At 38.3% G+C, this 21,559-nt stretch overlaps 1 protein-coding gene across 14 annotated transcripts in view; it reads right to left on the reverse strand.

Moving 5' to 3' along the window:
* The window catches only part of LOC106869551 (IQ domain-containing protein H), a 637,089-nt gene that overhangs the window by 543,527 nt on the left and 72,003 nt on the right, over positions 1-21,559 (reverse strand). For all 14 annotated transcript variants that reach the window (XM_089360920.1, XM_089360916.1, XM_052972131.2 and 11 more), the window contains one exon: positions 21,037-21,156. In XM_089360920.1, the coding sequence (XP_089217046.1) occupies positions 21,037-21,156 (120 nt within the window). The remainder of the gene's footprint in view (positions 1-21,036; positions 21,157-21,559) is intronic.

Genomic DNA, 21,559 nt, shown 5'->3' on the forward strand with positions numbered 1-21,559 from the left:
CTAGACAGATTAACTACATACTCATTTCTTTATTGCCCACAAGGGGCTAAACATAGAGAGGACAGACAAAGGGATTAAGTCGATTATATTGACCCCAGTGCGTAACTGGTACTTAATTTATCAACCCCGAAAGGATGAAAGGCAAAGTTCAGAGGGTTCCTACCCCTGCTGGCAACAAAGGGCCTCTCTCTCAGAGTGAATGGCAGATTGTTTGATGCCTATGTGCAAACAGCTATGCTGAATGGCAGTGAAACATGGGCTATGACAGCTGAGGAGATGAGTAGGCTTGAAATAAATGAAGCCAATATGCTTCACTGGATGTGCAATATCAGTGTACATGTTCAACAGAGTATCTCAATCCCTTACCTGGTGGTCAGAGAAAAGTTAGGCATAAGAGGAATCAGATGTGGTGTGCAAGAAAAACAACTTTCTGGTATGGTCATCTGATGTGCATGGATGAGGACAGCTGTGTAAAGAAATGTTGATCTCTAACTGTGGTGGAAACCTGTGGTAGAGGTAGACCCAAGAAGACATGGGATGAGGTGGTGAAGCATGATCTTTGAACTTTGAGACTCACAGAGGTGACCGAGACATTTGGCAATGTGCTGTGCTTGAGAGGACCCATCAAGCCAAGTGCACCTGTGCTGGTGGCATGTAAAGAACATCTTTTGAACGTTGGGCTTCACAGAGGCAAAGTGGCTGAGTTCCTCTTATGCATTGGGCCTGATGGAAGCAAAGTGGCTGAGTTCCTTTTGAGCATCGGGCCTCATGGAGGCAAAATGGCTGAGTTCCTTTTGAGGGTTGGGCCCCATGGAGGCAATGACCAAGACCTTTGGCATTATGTCATGCTTGTGAAGAAGACCCATCAAGCCAAATAAAATAGCAGTCATGGCAGATACCAGTGTCGTGCAAATTAGCCCCCATACTGGTGGCATGTGGATGCACCCCGGTGTTACACAAAGCACCCAATAAACTCTCAGAGTGGCTGGCATTAGGAAGGGCATCCAGCCATAGAAAACCATGCCAAATCAGACTGGAGTCTGGTGTAGCCTTCCTTCATGCCAGCCCAGTCAAACCATCCAGCCCATGCCAGCATGGACAACGGACGTTAAATGATGATAACAATGATGATGACACACATGTACATGCACACACACAAATGAAGGATAGACTTACAAATAGATGGATGGACGAATGGACGGATGGACAGATGGATGAATGGATGGATGAAGGGACCAATCAATCAATGAATAGATATACACATGTGTAGGTATGCATATGGTTTTCTATTTGTATGTATATCAACAACTTCAGAAATCTAAATTAATAACTGCTAAGCTCTAACTAAAACTTTGTTAAATTGTAACTTGCTTCCACTTATACTTTTTAATTAAAAATTTGACAAGAGCTGTATCATGATTCACTGACACAAATAGCACATTTGATTATATTTCTATTTTTCTCCCCAAGGAATGAATATGATATGTCTGTTCAAATTCAGGCAACTAGAAAAAATGATAAAAATTCATTCAATATTACAGAAATGCTATTTCAAATATTCATTTAACAGAATATTCTAAATTGTATCATGTTTATGATTAGAGCTTTCTTTTATTTCTCTTTTTATCTTTCATTTGTTTGATTCTTTCTTTTTAAAGAAGAAAGAAGAAAAATCTGTTTTCTCAAAGATATTCAACAGCTACAACAAAGCTTAGTGATTGTGTGTTACAAAAATATAAAAAAGGATACTAAATATGATAAATACTCCACTTGACAAGTATATAATAGTGTTGAAAAGAAAAGCAAACAAAGTATCTTTAAACCATACATCTGCAACTGAACTTTCCATATTGTTTGTACTTTGCTTACTTTTAACATTTTATCTGTCTAGATTAACTAAAATTCCCAACCAAGCCTTCAAATTAATAAGACATTTATTTTCCTCTTCTTATTTAAGTTTTTGTTTTTTATTTCAAGAGCTTTCTCGTGTGTATTAAGTACATCAGTACAAGTTGTCAATAGCAGACATTTTTAAACTGCATGACAGAAAGAGGTCATCTAATCATTAAAAAAATTTTTTTTTATATTTTCAAGGATTCAACCTCCAATATTTTCAATTGAAACTTTAATTATTTTAAAAATACGGCTGTGGTCCCACAAAACAGATTTATCAAAGGCTCAAACTAGAATTCTTTAACCATGTATTCTTCAAATTTGAGATTTAAGTGAAAGATATAAAAATGGAAATGACTCTGTAACTTCAAAAACAGTTTCAACTAATTATGGATGAATAGCATAGAACCAAACTCTAGCTATTTTTCATCTTGTAATATATTATTTTTTTCCTGTTTGTTGGCTACATAGGAAAATGTTCATACAAAATATAAATTATTGGATATCTATTCAGCTTTGATCAAATTATTACCACTCTATACCTAATATTGAGTACTTCTCATTGTACATATATGTTGGTTTGGCCAAAATGTTTCTTTGGTTTTTTTCCTTTGTGCATACATACTCCTTAGATACCTGACATCATTCACTTTTATCTCTAGTACATGCATACTTGTTGGATAGCTAACACAGTTCAATGCAAACTTGTAATAGGACAGGTTGTATTTTATATACTTGATATCACCTGAAAAAGGAGAACCAAAACAAACATTATTGACACATGCTTTTTCTTATTTTCAATAAAGCAATAAAGCAGTAGGAATCAGCAGGAAGATGTGTCCTGTATATAGAGAGGATGCTGTTATTGAACACATGCTTCAAAAGCAGTTTTTAAGATTTCAATCAAGAAATTTTTCACTTCAAAATGCACATCACTCTGGCCAGCCAACAGAGACAAAGTGAAGGAGTTAGTCAAGAGACCAAACTCTGTTATACGACCAGGATGATTGTAGATATTCTCCAAATGCCCAAATCAAGTGTTGAAAACTATCTGCATCAATTTGATTATGTCAACAGGTTCAATGTTTGTGTACCACAGCAACTGAATGAGGAGAATATAGCCAAATGAATGTCCATCCCTGATTCATTGCAGATGTGTGAAGAAAACAATCTCTTTTTTGAAGAGAATGGTGACAGGATGAAACATGGATTGTCTCTAACAATGTGGAGTGCAAACGATCATGTTTGGGAGGTAAGACAAATCACAGCAAACAACCTCCAAAACAGAACTTTGCCCAAGGGAGTTTATGTTTTCAATTTGATGGGATTGGAAGGGTGATGTCTTTTATGAGGTTATTTTCATGAACAAGACCATCAATTCGAATGTATACAGTGACCAGCTGGACAAATTAAACACAGCAATCCATCTAAGGATATTGCCTTTAGTCACAACAATACCAGACTGCATACCTCTTTGGAGATGTAGTAGACTTTACTAGGTCTAGAGGGGGAAGTTTTGTCTCACCCTTCATATTCACCTAACTAAGTGCCTTCACAGTTTCATCTGTTTTGGTATCTTCAAACTATTTTGAATGAACTGAGCTTCAACTCTGGATAGGATGTAAAAATTTACCTAGAAGAGTTCTTCACCAGTAAAAACAGGAAAGTTTTTGAGCAGGGGATAATGAATCTGCTCACAAGATGGCAGAAGATACTGAAACTAAGTGGCAATTATATCATTGATAAAATAAATTGCTTGAGGTTTAAAACTTCTGTCTTACTTTCTTTTAGAAACAGCAAATAAACTTTTTGGGTGATGTGGGGGTGAGCTGGAAGAAGAGGGCTATGTGGGAAATGTCAAGGGACTGACCGGAAGAGGAAGCGTGAGAAGGGAAGTGCGGGGGGGACAGGGTCATCCACTTTTGGCCACCCGAGGCATCGCAAACGGACGTGAGGGACTTCGCTCTCAGGTTGGTGAGATAGCAGCTGCTTATACTGGGTAACAGGGTAGGGCAGAATCGCCGGAGTGACTACTACTAGATGGGTGCAGATGTGAGAAGAAGGTAGGTAAACCTCTTTTCATTTCCCATGCACAACAAGCTATTTCGGTAATTGTATACAGATATCATTGTCCCCTTGATATATGATGGCAGTGAAGATAAGGATCAGCAGTGATGTCATCAGACCTTTCTATGGCTAAGGTGATTCAAAAGGTCAAAGTTGTGGCCAGGCTACAAGGCATCAAAGATGTAGTGAGCCTCATGGCCCTGTATTTGGAGGGGAGTGTGCTGGCACTGTACCTCAAAATGGATGAAGAAGAACAGCTGAGCACGGCAAAGATCAAGTAACGCTTGAGAGAGGCTTACACACTGATGGAGAGTATACCACTTTTGCTAAGCTGGGAATGGTCAGATGGAGCAGGGAGCAGGTCAACAAATACACTGCAGAGGTACGGAGGCTGGTTGTGTCATTTGGTCTTACTGGTGAGGGACTTGAGAAAGTAGCGTGACTGGCTTTTGTGAATGGTTTTCTTGACGACATGTCGGTGTGACTACGACAGTTGCTAGGCAGCAACAAAATGGCAATGAGTGAGCTCATCATTCAAGCCTACATGTTGACACAAAACATTGGACAGAAGGCTGTGGTGATGGCGGCTGCAGAAGCCCGCAAATCTGCATGACGGCTGGGGAAGGACAAAAAGAGGCCTGCTGTGGAACAACAGTGGCTGTTCACAGGCCGGTGTTTTAAGTACCAAGGACCACACATGGCAAAGAACTACACAGAGCCTGGACCGGTTTGCTACCAGTGCAAACAAACTGGGCATATCGCCTGAAATTGTAGCCAGGGAAAAGTCCACGGGAAAGTTATCTCCCAAACCTCTCCTGCAAATGAGTAGAGGCGTTGGTGAAGTCACTGCCCGTAGTTGAGGTTATTAGTCAAGAGAAATAGATTCAAGGACCCCATGGACACGGGCTGCACGACAACTCTCATGACCCTGAGAGTGACAAAGAAATGGAAGGGGGTGCGTAGCATTCAGGTGGTCAATGGCAGCAAAATCGAATGCAAAGCAGTGATGCGGATATAATGGTGCGAGGCACAACGCTATGGCTCTGGGTGATCCTGATCAATGTGGTAATGGGGATAGATGCAATCGACCACCTTGGAGGTGTCAGTGTTGGAGGAGACATAGTTTTGTTTGGTTCCGTGGAGGCATCGTGTGCTGAGTTGGGAATATGAGCAGGAGCAGAGCCTCGCAAGGAGCTGCACTGCCTACGCCATTGAAGACAAGGATTTTTGGGGAGCGTTCAGAAGAGGTAGAGAAGTGGATTGAGGAAGGTGTCCCATGGAAAGAGGAGGTGGTGAGCAGAATACCACCTCTAATGACAGTGGTGCAGTCAACAAAGGGTAAAGTTAGACCAGTGTTGAACTTTTGGAAGATGAATGACCATGTATTGTGCCACACAGGTGGCGAAGCAACTGACGTCTGCGAAGAGATGCTGCATGTATGGAGGCAGTCAACTAAGGCGGTGACGATCGTTGACTTGAAGTCAGCATATTTGCAGCTCCATGTAAGTGACAAACTGTGACAGTACCAACTGGTGCAATACAAGGGCCAGACATATTGTCTGACAAGGCTGGGTTTTGGGCTGAATTCTGTGTCAAAGATCATGGCGACAGTGGATAGGATAAGAAGGGTCACCAGTTCCTACATAGATGACATCCTAGTAGACGAGACTGTAGTGCTTGCCATAGCAGTTGTCAGACATTTGAAGAAATTCGGGTTGATTGTGAAGCCACCAGAGCCAATGGCTGGTGGAGCAGCACAGGCGAGGAAACAAAACAGGTAAGTTGGTGTTTCATAGGGGGAACGAGATCCAGGAGCAGGAGAAAACTGTTCTCAATGTGCAGGAAGTTAGTAAGTCACTACACAATCACAGGGTAGCTGCATACAGCATGCAGTTACACCAGGAGATGAGTAGAAGGGGAGAACTGGAGAGACAAGGTGGGAGAGAGGACGGTGGTGATGATATGAGAAATCCTGGAGAGGACAAGAGCGGAAGACCCAGTCAAAGGGAACTGGCATATGCCCAAATCGAATAGTGGGACTGTATGGTGTGATGCTAGCAGCATTGCGATAGTCATTGTGTTGGAAATTGGAGGTGCCAAAGTGGAAGATGCGGCCTGGCTTCGAAAAGCAGACAACTACAACCACATCAATGTCACTGAGTTAGAAGCAGTGCTGAAGGGAGTGAATCCAGCCCTGAAATGGGGGCTGTGCTCCAATAAAATCAGAACAGATTCATCTACTGTGTTTGGCTGAGTAGGATCGCTGAACACTGATGAGAATAGGGTGTGAACCAAAGGGGCTGTAGAAATGCTAGTGAAGTGTCGCCTAGGGATTCTAGGGGAGCTGATTGGCGAGTTCAGCCTGAAGCTGAATGTAGTCTTTGTGCCTTCAGAGAGAAACAAGGCAGATGCTCTAACCAGGGTAAAAAAGGCCTGGTTAGGGGAGTCGGAAGAATCAAAGCAAGGAGTAGCTATGGTGTGTCAGTTAAATGACTCCTAGCTAAGGAGACTGCATGCCATGGATATGGGCATGGATAGGACCCTGTATCTCGCCAGGAGGATTGACAATGACATTACCAGATGGAGCATCCAGAAGGTGGTCAGGAACTGCGAAAGGTGTCAATCCATCGACCCTGCTCTGGGTGTGCATGAGCAGGGAAATGTTTTGGTAGAGCACAACTGGTGATGATTAGCAGTGGATGTAGCACACTACTGGCAGGGGACGTATCTCTCAATGGTCGATTGTGGGCCGGGCCGGGCCGGATGACCATTTGGAGGGAAATGAGGACAGGTACTGTGGACAAGATGGCACATATTCTAAATGAGGTATTCTTAGAGTGGGGCCCTGTGGACGAATTGCTGTTGGACAACAGCACAGCATTTAATTTCAGAGTAGGGCAGGATCACCAGAGTGACCACTACTAGACAGGCGCAGACGAGAGAGGAAGGTAGGTGAACCTCTTTTCATTTCCCACACATGACATGTCGAGTAGGTTATGGCCTAGTCATTCACTCAGTTAATCAGGTTCCCCAGGAAGGAGTCATACCCAATGGCTAGTGTTGTAGAATACAAGCTGCTACAAGGGTAAAGTGGCTAGTGTTGTAGAATACAAGCTGCTACAAGGGTAAAGGAGACACCTTAAATAGAAGCAAATACAGAGGTATCAAACTGCTGGACTAGGTCATGAAAGTTACAGAGAGTGTTATAGTTCAATTGATTAGGAACAGAATTAGATTAGATGAGATGCACTTTGGTTTTGTGAAAGGGAAGAATACAAGAGGTACCATCTTCGTAGTCAGACAGCTGAAGAGGTATCTAAGCAAATGTAAGCTATTGTTCTTGGCTTCCATTGACCTGGAGAAAGCTTTTGACAGAGTCCCTTGTTCTGTTATCTGGTGGTTCCTAAGGAAGTTAGGAGTAGGAAAATGGCTTGTTAGAGCTGTACAAGCCATGCATAGGGTCAGTAGGGTGAAGTCAGCTATAAGTACAGTGATGAATTTAGTGTGCATGTAGGGGTTCAGTTCTCAGTCCCCTTATTCACCATAGTCCACCAGGCCATAACAGCAGAATTTAAAACTGGCTGTCCATAGAAACTATTTTCTGATGACCTTACTCTTATAGTAGAATCTGTAGCAGAATTGGAAAAGAAATTCCAAGTATGGAAACAAAACCTGGAATCAAAGGGTTTTAAAGTTACTCTAGCAAAGACCAAGTTGTTAACAAGAAAGTGGGTAAGACTCTGTTTCCATCAGGTAAATGGTCCTGCTCAATATGTAAGAACATTGTTGGAAAGGATTATATTCATTGCACCCAGAGCAAGCCATAGATAAATAAGAAGTGCAACTGTAGATACATATTGATTGTAATAATGGAATGAACAGGTGTGCTTCAAGAGGAAATAGCTGGGATAAGAAATTAATCATATCCATCACTATGCTGCTAGATAACAACCTTGTCAGGATGAAATAGATCCTTCAGCAGACACCTATGATAATGATCACAATGATATGCTTAACAACAACTTGCTTTGTTTTTCTTGAAACAAAACATACACACACATGAATGGATGTAAGCGCATACACACACAAAACCATAAAACCAGGGGGTATAAAAGGTGAATATATATTTATTTAACCATGTAACTAACATAGGATTATGGCTGTTTTGTAAACTTCTTCATGGAATATTAATTTCAGTATGGAAGAAATTATACATATGTGTTTACATTTATACAAGGTGGTATCAAAAAGTTCTCAGATTAGCTCTGTAGTATACCAACAGATGGCAGCACACAGTTGTGTGTGCAGTGAGAACTACCAATGACCTTCATGAGGCAGTTTGTCAAGTGACATCACTGTGTTTACTTTACAAGTTGTGAAATTTGTGTTTTTGTGATCACATGTATGCTGTAGTCTACGATTTTGTCATGGACAGGAACAAAGAACCAATGTGAAATTTTACATTAAACTTGAGAAGTCTGCTTCAGAGATATTGAGCATGCTTTTTCAAGCTTACAGTCATATGTAATGTTTTGACAGGCATGGGCACTTCAAAAGTGGAAAAAATTCCTTGAAAGATGATGAACAATTTGGAAGACCTGCCATGAGCATCACCCCTGGAAATGTGGTATTGTGCATCGAAAATTCATCCCCCAGGGCCAGACTGTCGATTGAGAGTTCTACTGTGACATTTTGAAGCATTTGAGGGAAGACATTTGGTGAAAGCGACTGGATCTGTGGGGCATGAAAAATTGGATGCTTCACTGAGCTCTCCTTACTCTCTTCTATATCTTCTTTAAGATGAAAATGCAGCTCAAAGGTTACCATTTTAACACTGTTGTCAAGATCCAGAGTAAATTGCAGGAGGTCCTCAACTCGCTTCCAGAAAATTACTTCCAGGCTGGATTCCAAGCATGGCAGGAATGCTGCATATTGCTGTGTAAGGTGAATTTTTCAAAGGAGATGATGTTAAAACTTAGGTAAATATTTTTTATTAAACATAACTATTCTAGGAACCTTTGATACCACCTCATATGTTCAACATTATATAAGTGTATATTCACAAATTAATGCAAATAAAGGAAGCTAGCTCTGACTGCATTCTGCAATCTAGTCAGCTACAACAAACAGTGCTTAATAAGGGTCTTCAAAGTGTTGTTACAGCTGTCTCCTTCAGTCTGGAATAAAATTAGTTAGCAGCCAGCTTATTAGATGTATAGTAATGATATTCTAATATTACAATAATCTTGGACAGGTATAATTGCCTCTCTGGTACTCTTTGTATAACATGCAGTTACATAATAATCCAGAAATCACGATATGTAGATATTGTTTTGAGTTGAGTGGGGGTGCTAAATGCCCTTGTTCAAAAATATAAGGACACAGATCATGTTGTATAACCAGCTGGAGATAATGTCTCCTGAGGCTAAATTACAGCAACGTTCATCCTAAACCAGTACTGCCATGTTATGTTGGCAAATAATCTTTACTCCAGTTACGTACTGTTATATACAATTTTGAAAAATTTATAATCACAACAAATTCAAATATAATCCAATTCTTCACTATATCTACACCATCTGAAGCATATTTGTAGAAAAGTTCATTAAAATATATCCATGTTTCTGAAAGTTATGAGGAAAGAAATTCCTAAAGGCATATATGTGTAGTTATGCTTCAGCTAACTCTGGCTGATTACTGTGTATCATTGCACATGCATTACAAGAAGTCTGTAATAAACATGAATTATTTTAAATAATAGTAAATATATATACACACATGTAAAAGACAAAGAACTGAGTTTGAAATTATTTCCTTATAGTATCCTAACACTTGTTTCTATGACAATTATGCGGTAATCAATTTCTAATTGTTACTGAAACACATGAAATGCTTGAACAGAAGCATGTAGATTTGTGTTGCATCCAAGAGGTAAGGTGGAGAGGAGGTTCCGCTAGGTTCCTCACAGGCAATGAACATAGTTATAAGATCTTCTGGGTAGCGAACAGTGATAGGGTTGGGGACATGAGTGTACACCTTGCTGAGAAATGGGTTGATAAAGTAACCGAGGTAGTCAGAGTGCGTGATAGAATACTTAAGCTTAGACTAGTGCTGCAGCATAGGATAACAACTATTATCTTGGCCTATACCCCTCCGTCAGGTCTACCTGATGAACAGAAAGACTGATTTTCTGATGCCCTCTTGCAGACAACCTCGTTGATGAATGACAGGGACCTTCTGTTTGTGGCGGTGACTTCAATGGGCATGTTGGACAACATCTGGACAGCTTCTATGGTGTACATGGTGGCATTGGATTTGGTGCCCACAATGAGGAGGGAACCAGACTGCTTGAGTTCTGTAATGCAAATGATCTTATGATCTGTAATACTAACTTCAGGAAAACTGTCAATCACTTGTTCACCTACCAGTATGGTGGGCACACTAGTCAGATTGATTACACTCTCACCAGGAAACAGGAGAGATGGCTGCTTATAAATGCCAAACCTTCCCAGATGAAGAATGTACCCCACAACATTGATTAGTTGTTAGCAACCTCAGGATCAGGGTTAAATGGGTGCCCAGAAGACAACTAGTGTGCAAAGGAAGGGTCTGAAAGCTTAAGGATCTTCTGAATGGACAGATATTTAGAGATGTATTACTTGAAGCTTTTGACGAAATAGAGGAGGGTATAGCATCACATAACATGGATGACAACTGAACGTTCCTATGGGTCAACCTGTTGAGGGCTAGTGACCAGACCTGTGGCTGGTGCAAAGTCCCTTCTTGAACTAAGGTGACATCGTGGTGAAACAATGTAGTTGACAGGACCATTAAGGACAAGAAACAGGCCTGGAAGGACTGAAAGTGGTAGCAGGGAATTGTATCAGACTGCTAGAAGGGAAGCTAGGAGACAGGTTTACTTAGCCAGAGGGCAAGCAGAAAAGAAGAGATTTGCAAATGTTCAGCATCACGAGGACCAGAGACTTGAAGTGTTTCGAACTGCAAGACAGTGTGTGAGAGAGAATCATGATGTCATAGGAGAGAAATGTGTCTGCATGGATGATGGCTCACTTGCATTTAATGGGGCTGCAAAGAAAGAGACTTAGAGATGCCACTATGAAAAGTTGTTAAGAGAATGAATGGGAGAGAGAGAGTCTGCCAAATGTTGACCCAACTGAGGGACCAGCTGTTTGAATTGACAGTACTTTGGTAGATAAAGCAACTAAAAATAAGAAGATAGGGAAAGACTCTAGCCCATCAGGAAACACTGCTGAGATGCTTAAAATATCTAGTGGTGTAGGCTATGGTCTAGTTACCCATATAGTTAACCAGTAGTCATATCCAATGACAGGTGTGTCAGCAATATAGTCAACTGCAACAAAGGTAAAGGTAATGCTTTAGATAGAAATAATTACAGAGGTATCAAAATGTTGGATCAGGTGATTGAAGTTGCAGAGAGGATCATAGCCTAACTAATAAGGGAGAGTGTTAGTTTAGATGAGATGCAGTTTGGGTCTGTGCCAGGTAGAAGCACCACTGATGCTATATTTCTGGTAAGACAGCTGCAAGAAAAATTCCTAGCCAAAGATAAACATCTGTACTTGGCTTTTGTTGACATGAAGAAAGCCTTTGACAGAATCCCACGATGTCTTATCTGGTGGTCAATGTGGAAATTACGGATAGATGAGTGGTTGGTGAAAGCTGTACAAGTCATGTACAGGGATGCTGTCAGTAAGGTGAGGGTTAGCAACAAGTACAGCAAAGAATTCAGGTTACAAGTAGGGGTTCACCGAGGGTCAGTCTTCAGCCCCCTCTTATTCAATATAGTCCTCCAGGCAATAGCAGAGGAATTCAAGACAGGCTACCCTTGGGAGCTCCTCTATTCTGATGACCATGCTCTTATAGCTGAATCACTACCAGAACTAGAGAAGTTATAGGTGCGGAAGCAAGGTCTAGAATCAAAGGGCCTTAGAATTAAACTAGCAAAAACCAAAGTATTACTGAGCAGGAGGATGGACAAATCACAAATCCCTTCATGTAGCACCCTTATTAAATCTGTAGAAAAGGTGTAGGTAGAAACTCTATAAGATGTACCCAGTGTAAACTATGGACACATAAGAAGTGCAGTAATATCAGAAGAAGGTTAACGGGAAAGATAGTTCTTGTATGTGAAAGGTGTACAGGTACAATAAACACCAAAAATGTACAGATAATAAATTCCATCATAAGCCAGGGGAAAAAAATAGAAGTAGTCAATAGCTTCTGTTACCTAGGTAACCAAGTCAGTAGCGAGGGTGGATGCTCCAAGAGCATAGCTGCAAGAATAAGAATAGGCTGGGCAAAGTTCAGAGAGCTCCTACCTCTGTTGGTAACAAAAGGCCTCTCTCTCAGAGTGAAAGGCAGATAATAGGATGCCTGTGTGCGAACAGCTATGTTACACAGCAGTGAAACATGGGCTGTGACAGCTGAGGACATGCGTAAGCTTGAAAGAAATGAAACCAGTATGCTTCACTGGATGTGCAATGTTAGTGTGCATGTTCAACAAAGTGTAAGCATCTTGAGAGAAAAGTTAGGCATAAAAGGCATCAGACGTGGTGTGCAAGAGAGATGACTGTGCTGGTATGGTCATGTGATGTATGTGGTGAGGACAGCTGTGTAAATCTCTAACTGTGGAGGGAACTTGTGGTAGAGGTAGACACAGGAAGACATGACCACTGAAGACATGTGTAGGCTTGTGAGAAATGAAGCCAGTATGTTCTGCTGGATGTGTATTGTCAGTGTGCGTGCACGGCAGAGTGTGAGCATCCTGAGAGAAAAGTTGAACATAAAAATCATTAGAAGTGGTTTGCAAAAGAGATAACTGCACTGGTATGGTCATGTGATGCATATGGATGAGGACAGCTGTGTGAAGAAGTGTCACACTCTAACAATGGAGGGAACCTGTGGAAGAGGTAGACCCAGGAAGACATGGGATGAGGTGGTGAAGCATGACCTTCAAACATTCGACCTCACAGGAGCAATGACAAACAACCAAGATCTTTGGAGATATGCCATGCTTGAGAAGACCCAGCAAGCCAAGTGAGATCATAGTCATGTCCAATGCCAGTGTCACATAACCGGCCCATTAAAATCACCCTTCAGTTGTTGAACCAAGTGAAATTGTAGTTGTGGCCGATGCCAGTGCCACCTGACTCACACCCATGCTGGTGGCACATAAAACTCACCCACTATACTGTTGGAGTGGTTAGCATTAGGAAGGGCATATAGCCATAGAAACCTTGCCAAATCAGATTGGAGCCTGGTGCAGCCTCCCAACTTACCAGTTCTCAGTCAAACCATCCAACTCATGCTAGCATGGAAAGCAAACATTAAATGGCAATGGTGGTGGTGGTGGTGGTGGTGGTGGTGGTGGTGGTGGTGGTGGTGGTGGTGGTGGTGGTGGAGGAGGAGGAGGAGGAGGAGGAGGAGGAGGAGGAGAAGAAGAAGAAGAAGAAGAAGAAGAAGAAGAAGAAGAAGAAGAAGAAGAAGAAGAAGAATTTCCAGCAAAATTCTCCTTTTATATTTTATATATGTATTGTGACCATCATAGCCAATGAAACTTACAACATGAAATATTGCTATAATAACACAAATTCTCTTCACCATTTTCTCTTTAGGAGTGTAATGAATTACATGGAGTTCCAGCACAACATTTATACCTTTGTCAACTTTATTAACATTCTATAGATAGACAGATAGACAAACAGACTGACAGGTATACAGTTAGATAGATAGCACACCCATTCATCACTGGTCACCTCCATCTCTTAACTACCATTAACTATATTCACCTCACAACCCTAGCTAATCTCTACAGTTGTCGACTGTTATTTCCTACCTCCCCAACTTATCATCCACTCAAAACATTTTCCATTCATTATATTCATACCCACACCCACCAATTCCTCCTCTCTCACTCTTCCATACACTCTTGCAGATTCTACACACCCACATTTCCAGTTCATCTGATTCCATTCACTTCTACTCACCTTGTACTATGAGGTTCCACACAGACACCTCATCAACACTGCTATTTTCACACTGCTCACCCCAACCATTTCTTGTAAAATTAGAGTAGGTATGTAGCCCCTCAACAACAAAAGACTTGTTCTGTTCTGACCCCTTCACTTGTACTTTAACTCATTATCTCCAAGCATAGAATCACCTCTCTCAAAGTTCATATTCTTGTAAAGCTGCATGATAACCTCACTAGTGCTAGTAGCATGAAAGAAGCATTCAGTACAGTGATTGTAAAGTAGCTGGCATTAGAAAAAGCATCCAGTCATAGAAACCATACCAAAGTAGATAATGGATCTTGCCAAACTATTCACCTCATGCCAGCATGAAACATGGACATTAAATGATGGTGATGATAACGATAATGATAGATAGAGAGAGAGAGAGAGAGAGAGAGATAAACAGACAGAGAAATATCACTATACACACATATGCTTGTGTGTGTGTGTGTGTGTGTGTGTGTGTGTGTGTGTGTGTGTGTGTGTGTGTGTGTGTGTGTGTGTGTGTGTGTGTGTGTCTGTGTGTGTGTGTGTGTGTGTGTGTCTGTGTGTGTGTGTGTGTGTGTGTGTGTCTGTATTATCCAGACTATCAGATGCTGTTCTATACCACTGGTCCAATGTGCTTCCTCACATTGTTATAGCTCTTCAGTGATTCCACACTACTGACTAGTTGGATGGGAAGCCAATATTTCCTGGCTCTATTGCATGTTTACCCATTTGCAGCTGAGTGGAGAACTGGAGCAATGAGAAGTGTTTTGCTCATGGACACAGCATACCACTGATCTGTGAATCAAAAACCAATATTTTGCAATCATGCAAGTATATCTTCACAACAACTGCACTTAACTATTACATCCCTTGGGGAACCCCCTCCCCTCACACCATCACATCACCACCTTCACTACTATTGTTATCATCACCATCATCACCACTACTACTATTATTACCACCATCATCACCATCACTTTCATGCTTCATTCTATTTCTCCCTACTTTTATTACTACTGTCATCACCACCACCACATGAACCATCACCATCATCACCAAACCCATCCTTTCTATTAATATATAATTCTAGCAGAATATTACTTTCCTAGATAGGAAACAGGTGAAAATAAGCATCAGAAAGAGCATCCAATCACAGAAAAATTGTCTTAACAATGTTATCATCTGGCTCATGAATGCTTAGAAAAATGCATACTAAAAGTGATGATGATATTCTAGTTATAATTTTCTTACGAAACACATAGATAGCATAGAAGTGCTCAAGTCGAACCTGAAGCATTAGATAAGTATAGTGGATAGAATAGAAAACGTTCAAATCAGGCAGACTACGATTAACACATACATATATAGGTTTGGTTAAAATAAGAATTGTCCAAACTGAAAAAATATTGATATATAGAGATATAAAAATATATAGAAATATAAAAATATATGAATACTAAAAATATACATGGACATATAGACATATAAACATACTGATAACACTGGGCAACAAAAAGATCTTTTTGTCATGCTATTTATACTTTTTCAGTTGATTTAGGGTAAGTTTAGGGTGATGAATTCAAATCTGACATCAGTTTTCAGACAGCACATGTAGTTTTTTAGTTATTCACAGCATCAAATTTTCCAACTAATTGATAATATTGACAAAGTAGTAGGCTATTTGCTTTCGATTTTCATTCATATTCTCATCACTGAAACAAAATACATGCTGATAGAGGGAAATGTAGGCTACCTGTTAAATTGTCACACAAGATGAGAATTTATTTTACTTTGTTATCGCTGTAATTATAGTAAAGTTCTCCTCACAGTAGGTTATTGATATTAGGTTATAGTAAGTCACTTAGACTCCTTTTTCTTGATAACTGTTAGTACTGTTAAAAAAAAGTACATCAAATAAGAGAGCCAGGTTATATGGAAAGTAGTTTAGTAGTAAGTCTAGTTATTTATTAAAGTGATCAATGTTTGAAATTTAGAGATGGAAAAAATTGTTTCGTGATAGCCATAGCTTCAGTACATTCTATAATAATTTCAATGAATTTTTTGGAGAAATATATTTTGATATTTTACCATAACATTGATTAATTTTATATTTTAGGTTATTACTGTATGTATTTATGATGAGCAGAAAAGTTTGTGCTAATCACCTGGATAGCTTTTGTTACATGTGTGGAAAATTTATGCCAAAAGATCAGAGAAATAAGCTTACAAAGAAATGTTTAAATGCTTACAAGCTTTACTTTGGGGGAAAAGTTGGAGACCAAGATAAATTGTGGGTGCCTCATGTTTGTTTCAAAAACTGCTACATAGCACTAATCCAATGGCTGAATAGTAAACGGAAAAGTATACCATTTGCAGTATCAATAATATGGCACAAGCCAACAAACCACTACAAAAATTGTTAATTTCTGCTTAACTAACATCACAGGTTTCTCTAAGAAGAACAAATCCAAGATTATTTATCCAGATTGCCCTTCAGCTTTAACACCAATTGCTCATGCTGCTGAAAATATTCCAATTCCAGAACTTCCTTCATCTTTTGACAAAGATAGTTCAAGTGAAGAAAGTACTGCATCTACTTCAATTGAAGGCGTGCCGAGTGATACAGCAGATCACTGTGATGAACCAGGATCTTCAAAAAAATTTCCTCATTTATTAAGTCAGCTTGAGTTAAATGATTTAGTTAGAGACTTGGATTTAACAAAAGAAAAGTCAAAATTATTGAGCTCCAGGTTGAAACAATGGAATCTTTTATATGGTGGTGTAAAATACTCGTATTTTCGAAGACAGCATACAGAATTGCATGAATTTTTTATGGAGAAAGACAGTATTTGTTTTTGTTGTGATGTTGAAGGACTCCTACATGAGATGGGGTACAGCCATAATCCTGAGGAATGGAGACACTTCATAGATTCCAGTAAAGCAAGCCTTAAAGCTGTTTTGCTGCATAATGGCAATCAAAAACCTTCAATACCACTAGCACATACTGTAGGATTAAAGGAAACTTATGAATCAATGGATCTTGATTAAATATTCTGAGCACAACTAGAATATATGCAGGGATTTGAAAGTTATTAGTTGGCTTCTTGGGTTGCAAATGGGGTATACAAAGCATCAGTGCTTTTTGTACCTCTGGAACAGCAGAGATTACAAGCATTATTATGATCAAAAAGAGCGGCCAAAGAAATGTGATCTCGCTCCAAGGAGATACAACATTAAGTATATACCTTCCTCCCTTACACATTAAACTTAACTTCTTTAAGAATTTTTTTAAGGCCATGAATGAAGACAGGAAAGATTCAAATATCTCAGTGAAAATTTTGTTTCTAGCAAGACCAGAAATTCACACACTAATTTGTGATGAGTTTTTTCAAGAAAAATTAAGCCCAGTAGAGAAAACTGCTTGGGAAAAGATTGTTTCTCTTGTAAAAAAACTTTTTGGGAAATGGAAAATCATCTAACTATGTTGCAATTGTGAATGATTTTTTGAAAGGTTATAAGCAACTTGGGGCAAGAATGTCTCTAAAAATTAATTTTCTCCACTCTTATCTTGACTTTTTTCCACCCAATATGGGTTATGTAAGTGATGAGCATGAAAGCCGCTACAGTGGCAGACTTACACCAAACATGCTGACAGACTGCTACTGGTTTTTAAAATGAGAAATGGACGTGCAACATAAGTGCAAAAGAAAACGCTAAAGCTATTTTTGAAAAACATAAAATTAATAATATTCACTTTACACTTTTGTTTTGTGTTTTATTGGTTTTAGAGCTACTTGTTCACCTAGTTGCTATTGTTCTTATACCAAATAATGGTAATTTATACTTAACATAACATTCCTTTTATTTGTCATGAATTTTCACATTATTGTAATTTTGATAACAGTATAGTAATGATAGTGCAAAAACGTGATATGCTAGAGCAAAAATGATTGCAGATTCAGAATCAGCATTCCCTAATTACCTATGAGCACCATTTCATCTAATAGTATCAAAACTTTTGTTCCCAAGTGTAATAAAAAACAGATAAAAATAATAGTGGAATATAGATAAAAAACGTTTTTTAAAAAAATTTTAAATATGGTACAGTTATAGGCATTAAAAAGGGTTTTGGGTTACATGTTAGAAGAAATACAGTGTTCCAACTATGATTGACCAATCATAGACATGGCCTCATCTTACAATATGATTACTGGCAGATATCGAATGTATATAAAAGAATCATTCATTATCCTTTGCATGTTTAATTCTACTGTTTAAGATAAGTTTTCTGACACTATTCATTCGTGCAACCACAGATACTACTCAACTTTCATGAGACAATTTAAATTTGAACCTACTTAGCATTAATTTCTGTTGCATAGTATATCGCCAATACAATTATAAATTTTAAGAAAGAAAGTAAGCAATCTAATTTTACTCCAATTAGCCCTCATAAAAACTTCCATAATTTACATAGCTATATCTGCTCTTCTATAAAAGCATCCAATTTTCTCATACCTTCATAAAGAACTGAACACATATCAAAAATAAACATCATTTTTCTCTCTGATGAAGGGGGCATTTTCTGGAAATGATTCTTAATCAGTAATTTGACTGCTCCAGAAACAATTGTCGGAATACTATATTTCTTCTAACATGTAACCCAAAACTCTTTTTAATGCCTATTACTATACCATATTCTTAATTTTTAAAGAAAATTTTTTTATCTATATTCCACTGTTATTTTTATTTATATTCTATTATTTATGTATCTATATATCTCTATGTCCATGTATATTTTTAGTATTCATATATTTTTATATTTCTAGATATTTTTATATCTCTAATATATCAATATATTTTTCAATTTGGACAATTCTTATTTTATTTTAACTAAACTTGCATATGTATATGTTAATCGTAGTCTGCCTGATTTAAACTTTTTCCATTCTATCCACTATGCTTATATATATATATATACATATAGTGTAGGTATCAGTTAGAGGGGTTCAATTATCTTTTGCATCCTAACCAATGCACCTATCTATATTTGCATTCTGAAAAGATTTACTTAAACCAGTAAATCAAAATGATCATAAATGCTTCTCTCATCTCTGCTTCTTCCTCCTTGTTAACTATTTAATTAAAGACATACCAGCGAAAACAATGAGTTTCCCATTGTTATTATATCCATTTTCTTCTCCTACACACGTATATATATATATATACATATATATATCAAGGGTTGAACAAACAGAACACAAGGAGAAAAAGTTAGACAAAAGCAGAGTAAATGAGGAAACTAGACAAAAACTTAACAGACAGGAAATGTCATAGTGAATGGTTTTCTTGACGACATGTCAGTGTGACTACGACAGTTGCTAGGCAGCAACAAAATGGCAATGAGTGAGCTCATCATAGTGGTTTCACGCCATTATTATTGAGACCACTCAATCTTAAAGGCACCAGTGCTGTTATTAAAGACAGAGAGAGAGAATGTGTGTGTGTGTATTTGTATGTTCTTATATGTGTTATTACACATTTTTCCAATCAAGTTATTTATTGAATGCCAAGACAATTCTAGGAAAAAGACTTTGCTTGCTCCTCTTTGTCTCTTTGGATTTTTATTAGATGATAATATTACAAGTTATATAAGGTGGTGAGCTGGCAGAATCATTAGCATGCCAGGCTAAATGTTTGGTGGCATTTTGTCTATCTTTACGTTCTGAGGTCAAGTTCTGCCAAGGTCAACTTTGCCTTAAATGACTCAGAGACACCATCTTCATGAAAGACAAAAGGTAAATGTTAAAATGATTAATGCAGAGAGCATTAAAAAACTAACTAAAAATAATGTAGTGAGAAAAAAATAACATTATTAGCTTTAATATAGTGTTTTCTATTCTCCAGGAAGTACATGTATTAAGTATGTTTCCCAAGAATGTTGTACAATACAAGAGACAATATGAATCACGGAATCTTTGACCAAGTGGCTTACACTCATAAAATTGTCAAAATTAAGTTCCCTGTTAAGTTATAGAATTGAACACTAATAGCTACAGTGATCAATCAGTATCTCAGTTGACAGAAACTCCCTGCAGATAATTAGTAGGATGCAAGGGTCTCTCCAGACCACCATATTAAGGTATTCCAAACTTAATTTGCAACAGAGTTAGGGCACTCTAACTTCTTAATTTAATTTTAAATCAAGGCTTAATTAGTCAAAAAAAGTTTCAAGAATATTTTAGATACATTTTTCTAAAATTTGATGATATTTTTTTAAAAATGGAATATGATAAATAAATATAGCTGCCCATGTTTAAGGAGAAATCACTGTAGATAACAATAAATCAGGCAACATTTTTTTCTTTAATCAGTGATATTAGCAGCTAAACACACTATAGTGAACAGCTGTAGTTGACTATTGCATGTCTATGCAATTGATAGATAGCTAATTGAGAGCACTAATGCCTAAATTTAGTCCCACTGCATGGCACTTTGGGCAAATGTCTTCTACTATAGCCTCGGGCCGACCAAAGCCTTGTGAGTGGATTTGGTAGATGGAAATTGAAAGAAGACCGTCGTATATATGTATATGTATATATATATATATATATATATATATATATGTGTGTGTGTGTGTGTGTTTGTGTGTTTGTGTTTGTCCCCCCCAACATCGCTTGACAACCGATGCTGTTGTGTTTACGTCCCCGTAACTTAGCGGTTCGGCAAAAGAGACCGATAGAATAAGTACTAGGCTTACAAAGAATAAGACCTGGGGTCGATTTGCTTGACTAAAGGTGGTGCTCCAGCATGGCTGCAGTCAAATGACTGAAACAAATAAAAGAGTAAAAGAGTAAAGAGTAAATTTGAAAAAGTCTCAGCTACCATGAAAAAACAAAATAAATGGATTTAAAACAGAAAATTTTAAAAAATAAATAATGGAAGTATATAAATGGAATATAAAATTGTTTTGAAATTGTTAAATCTTTTAAAAAATGCAACTATAATCAATAGATTTTTTTCTTATACTGACTTGAAGACCTTCCTCTGCTTTTTTCAAAGTAATACTCAATTCATGGAAGTCAGATTCACACCCAGCACTGCTTTCATAGCTCTCCATTTTCTTCCGTAACTGATGCACTTCATCTTGTACCTGGAATAAACAAAACAACGATTTATACACTTTATATATGAACACATTTAAAGTTACTATCAAGGAATTTTGTATTAAAACATAAATTCAAGAGATGAGCATGTTAGAGATCAGAAACAGTAAATCCAGCCTTTCTTTAAGTTTAATTAAATTTAATAATCTGTCACACATTGCTTTGTCAAAGTTGTAAACAACTAAATGATACTATCATCCTAAATATGTCACATCAGTCCATACTCATTCAATGTATTTGTTAACTCTCCTACTTTTATCAGTTTTACTGTTTCATTCCCGGACCCAGTATCAAGATTTTTTCTTATCTTTTTTTTGGTTTTTCTTTAGAAGTGCATTCCTCTGAAACTTCCTACTTTTTTCTATTTTACTTACTGAGGAGTTGAAGTTC

The sequence above is a fragment of the Octopus bimaculoides genome, chromosome 12, assembly GCF_046866305.1.
Source record: "Octopus bimaculoides isolate indiv1 chromosome 12, ASM4686630v1, whole genome shotgun sequence".
NCBI lineage: Eukaryota > Metazoa > Mollusca > Cephalopoda > Octopoda > Octopodidae > Octopus > Octopus bimaculoides.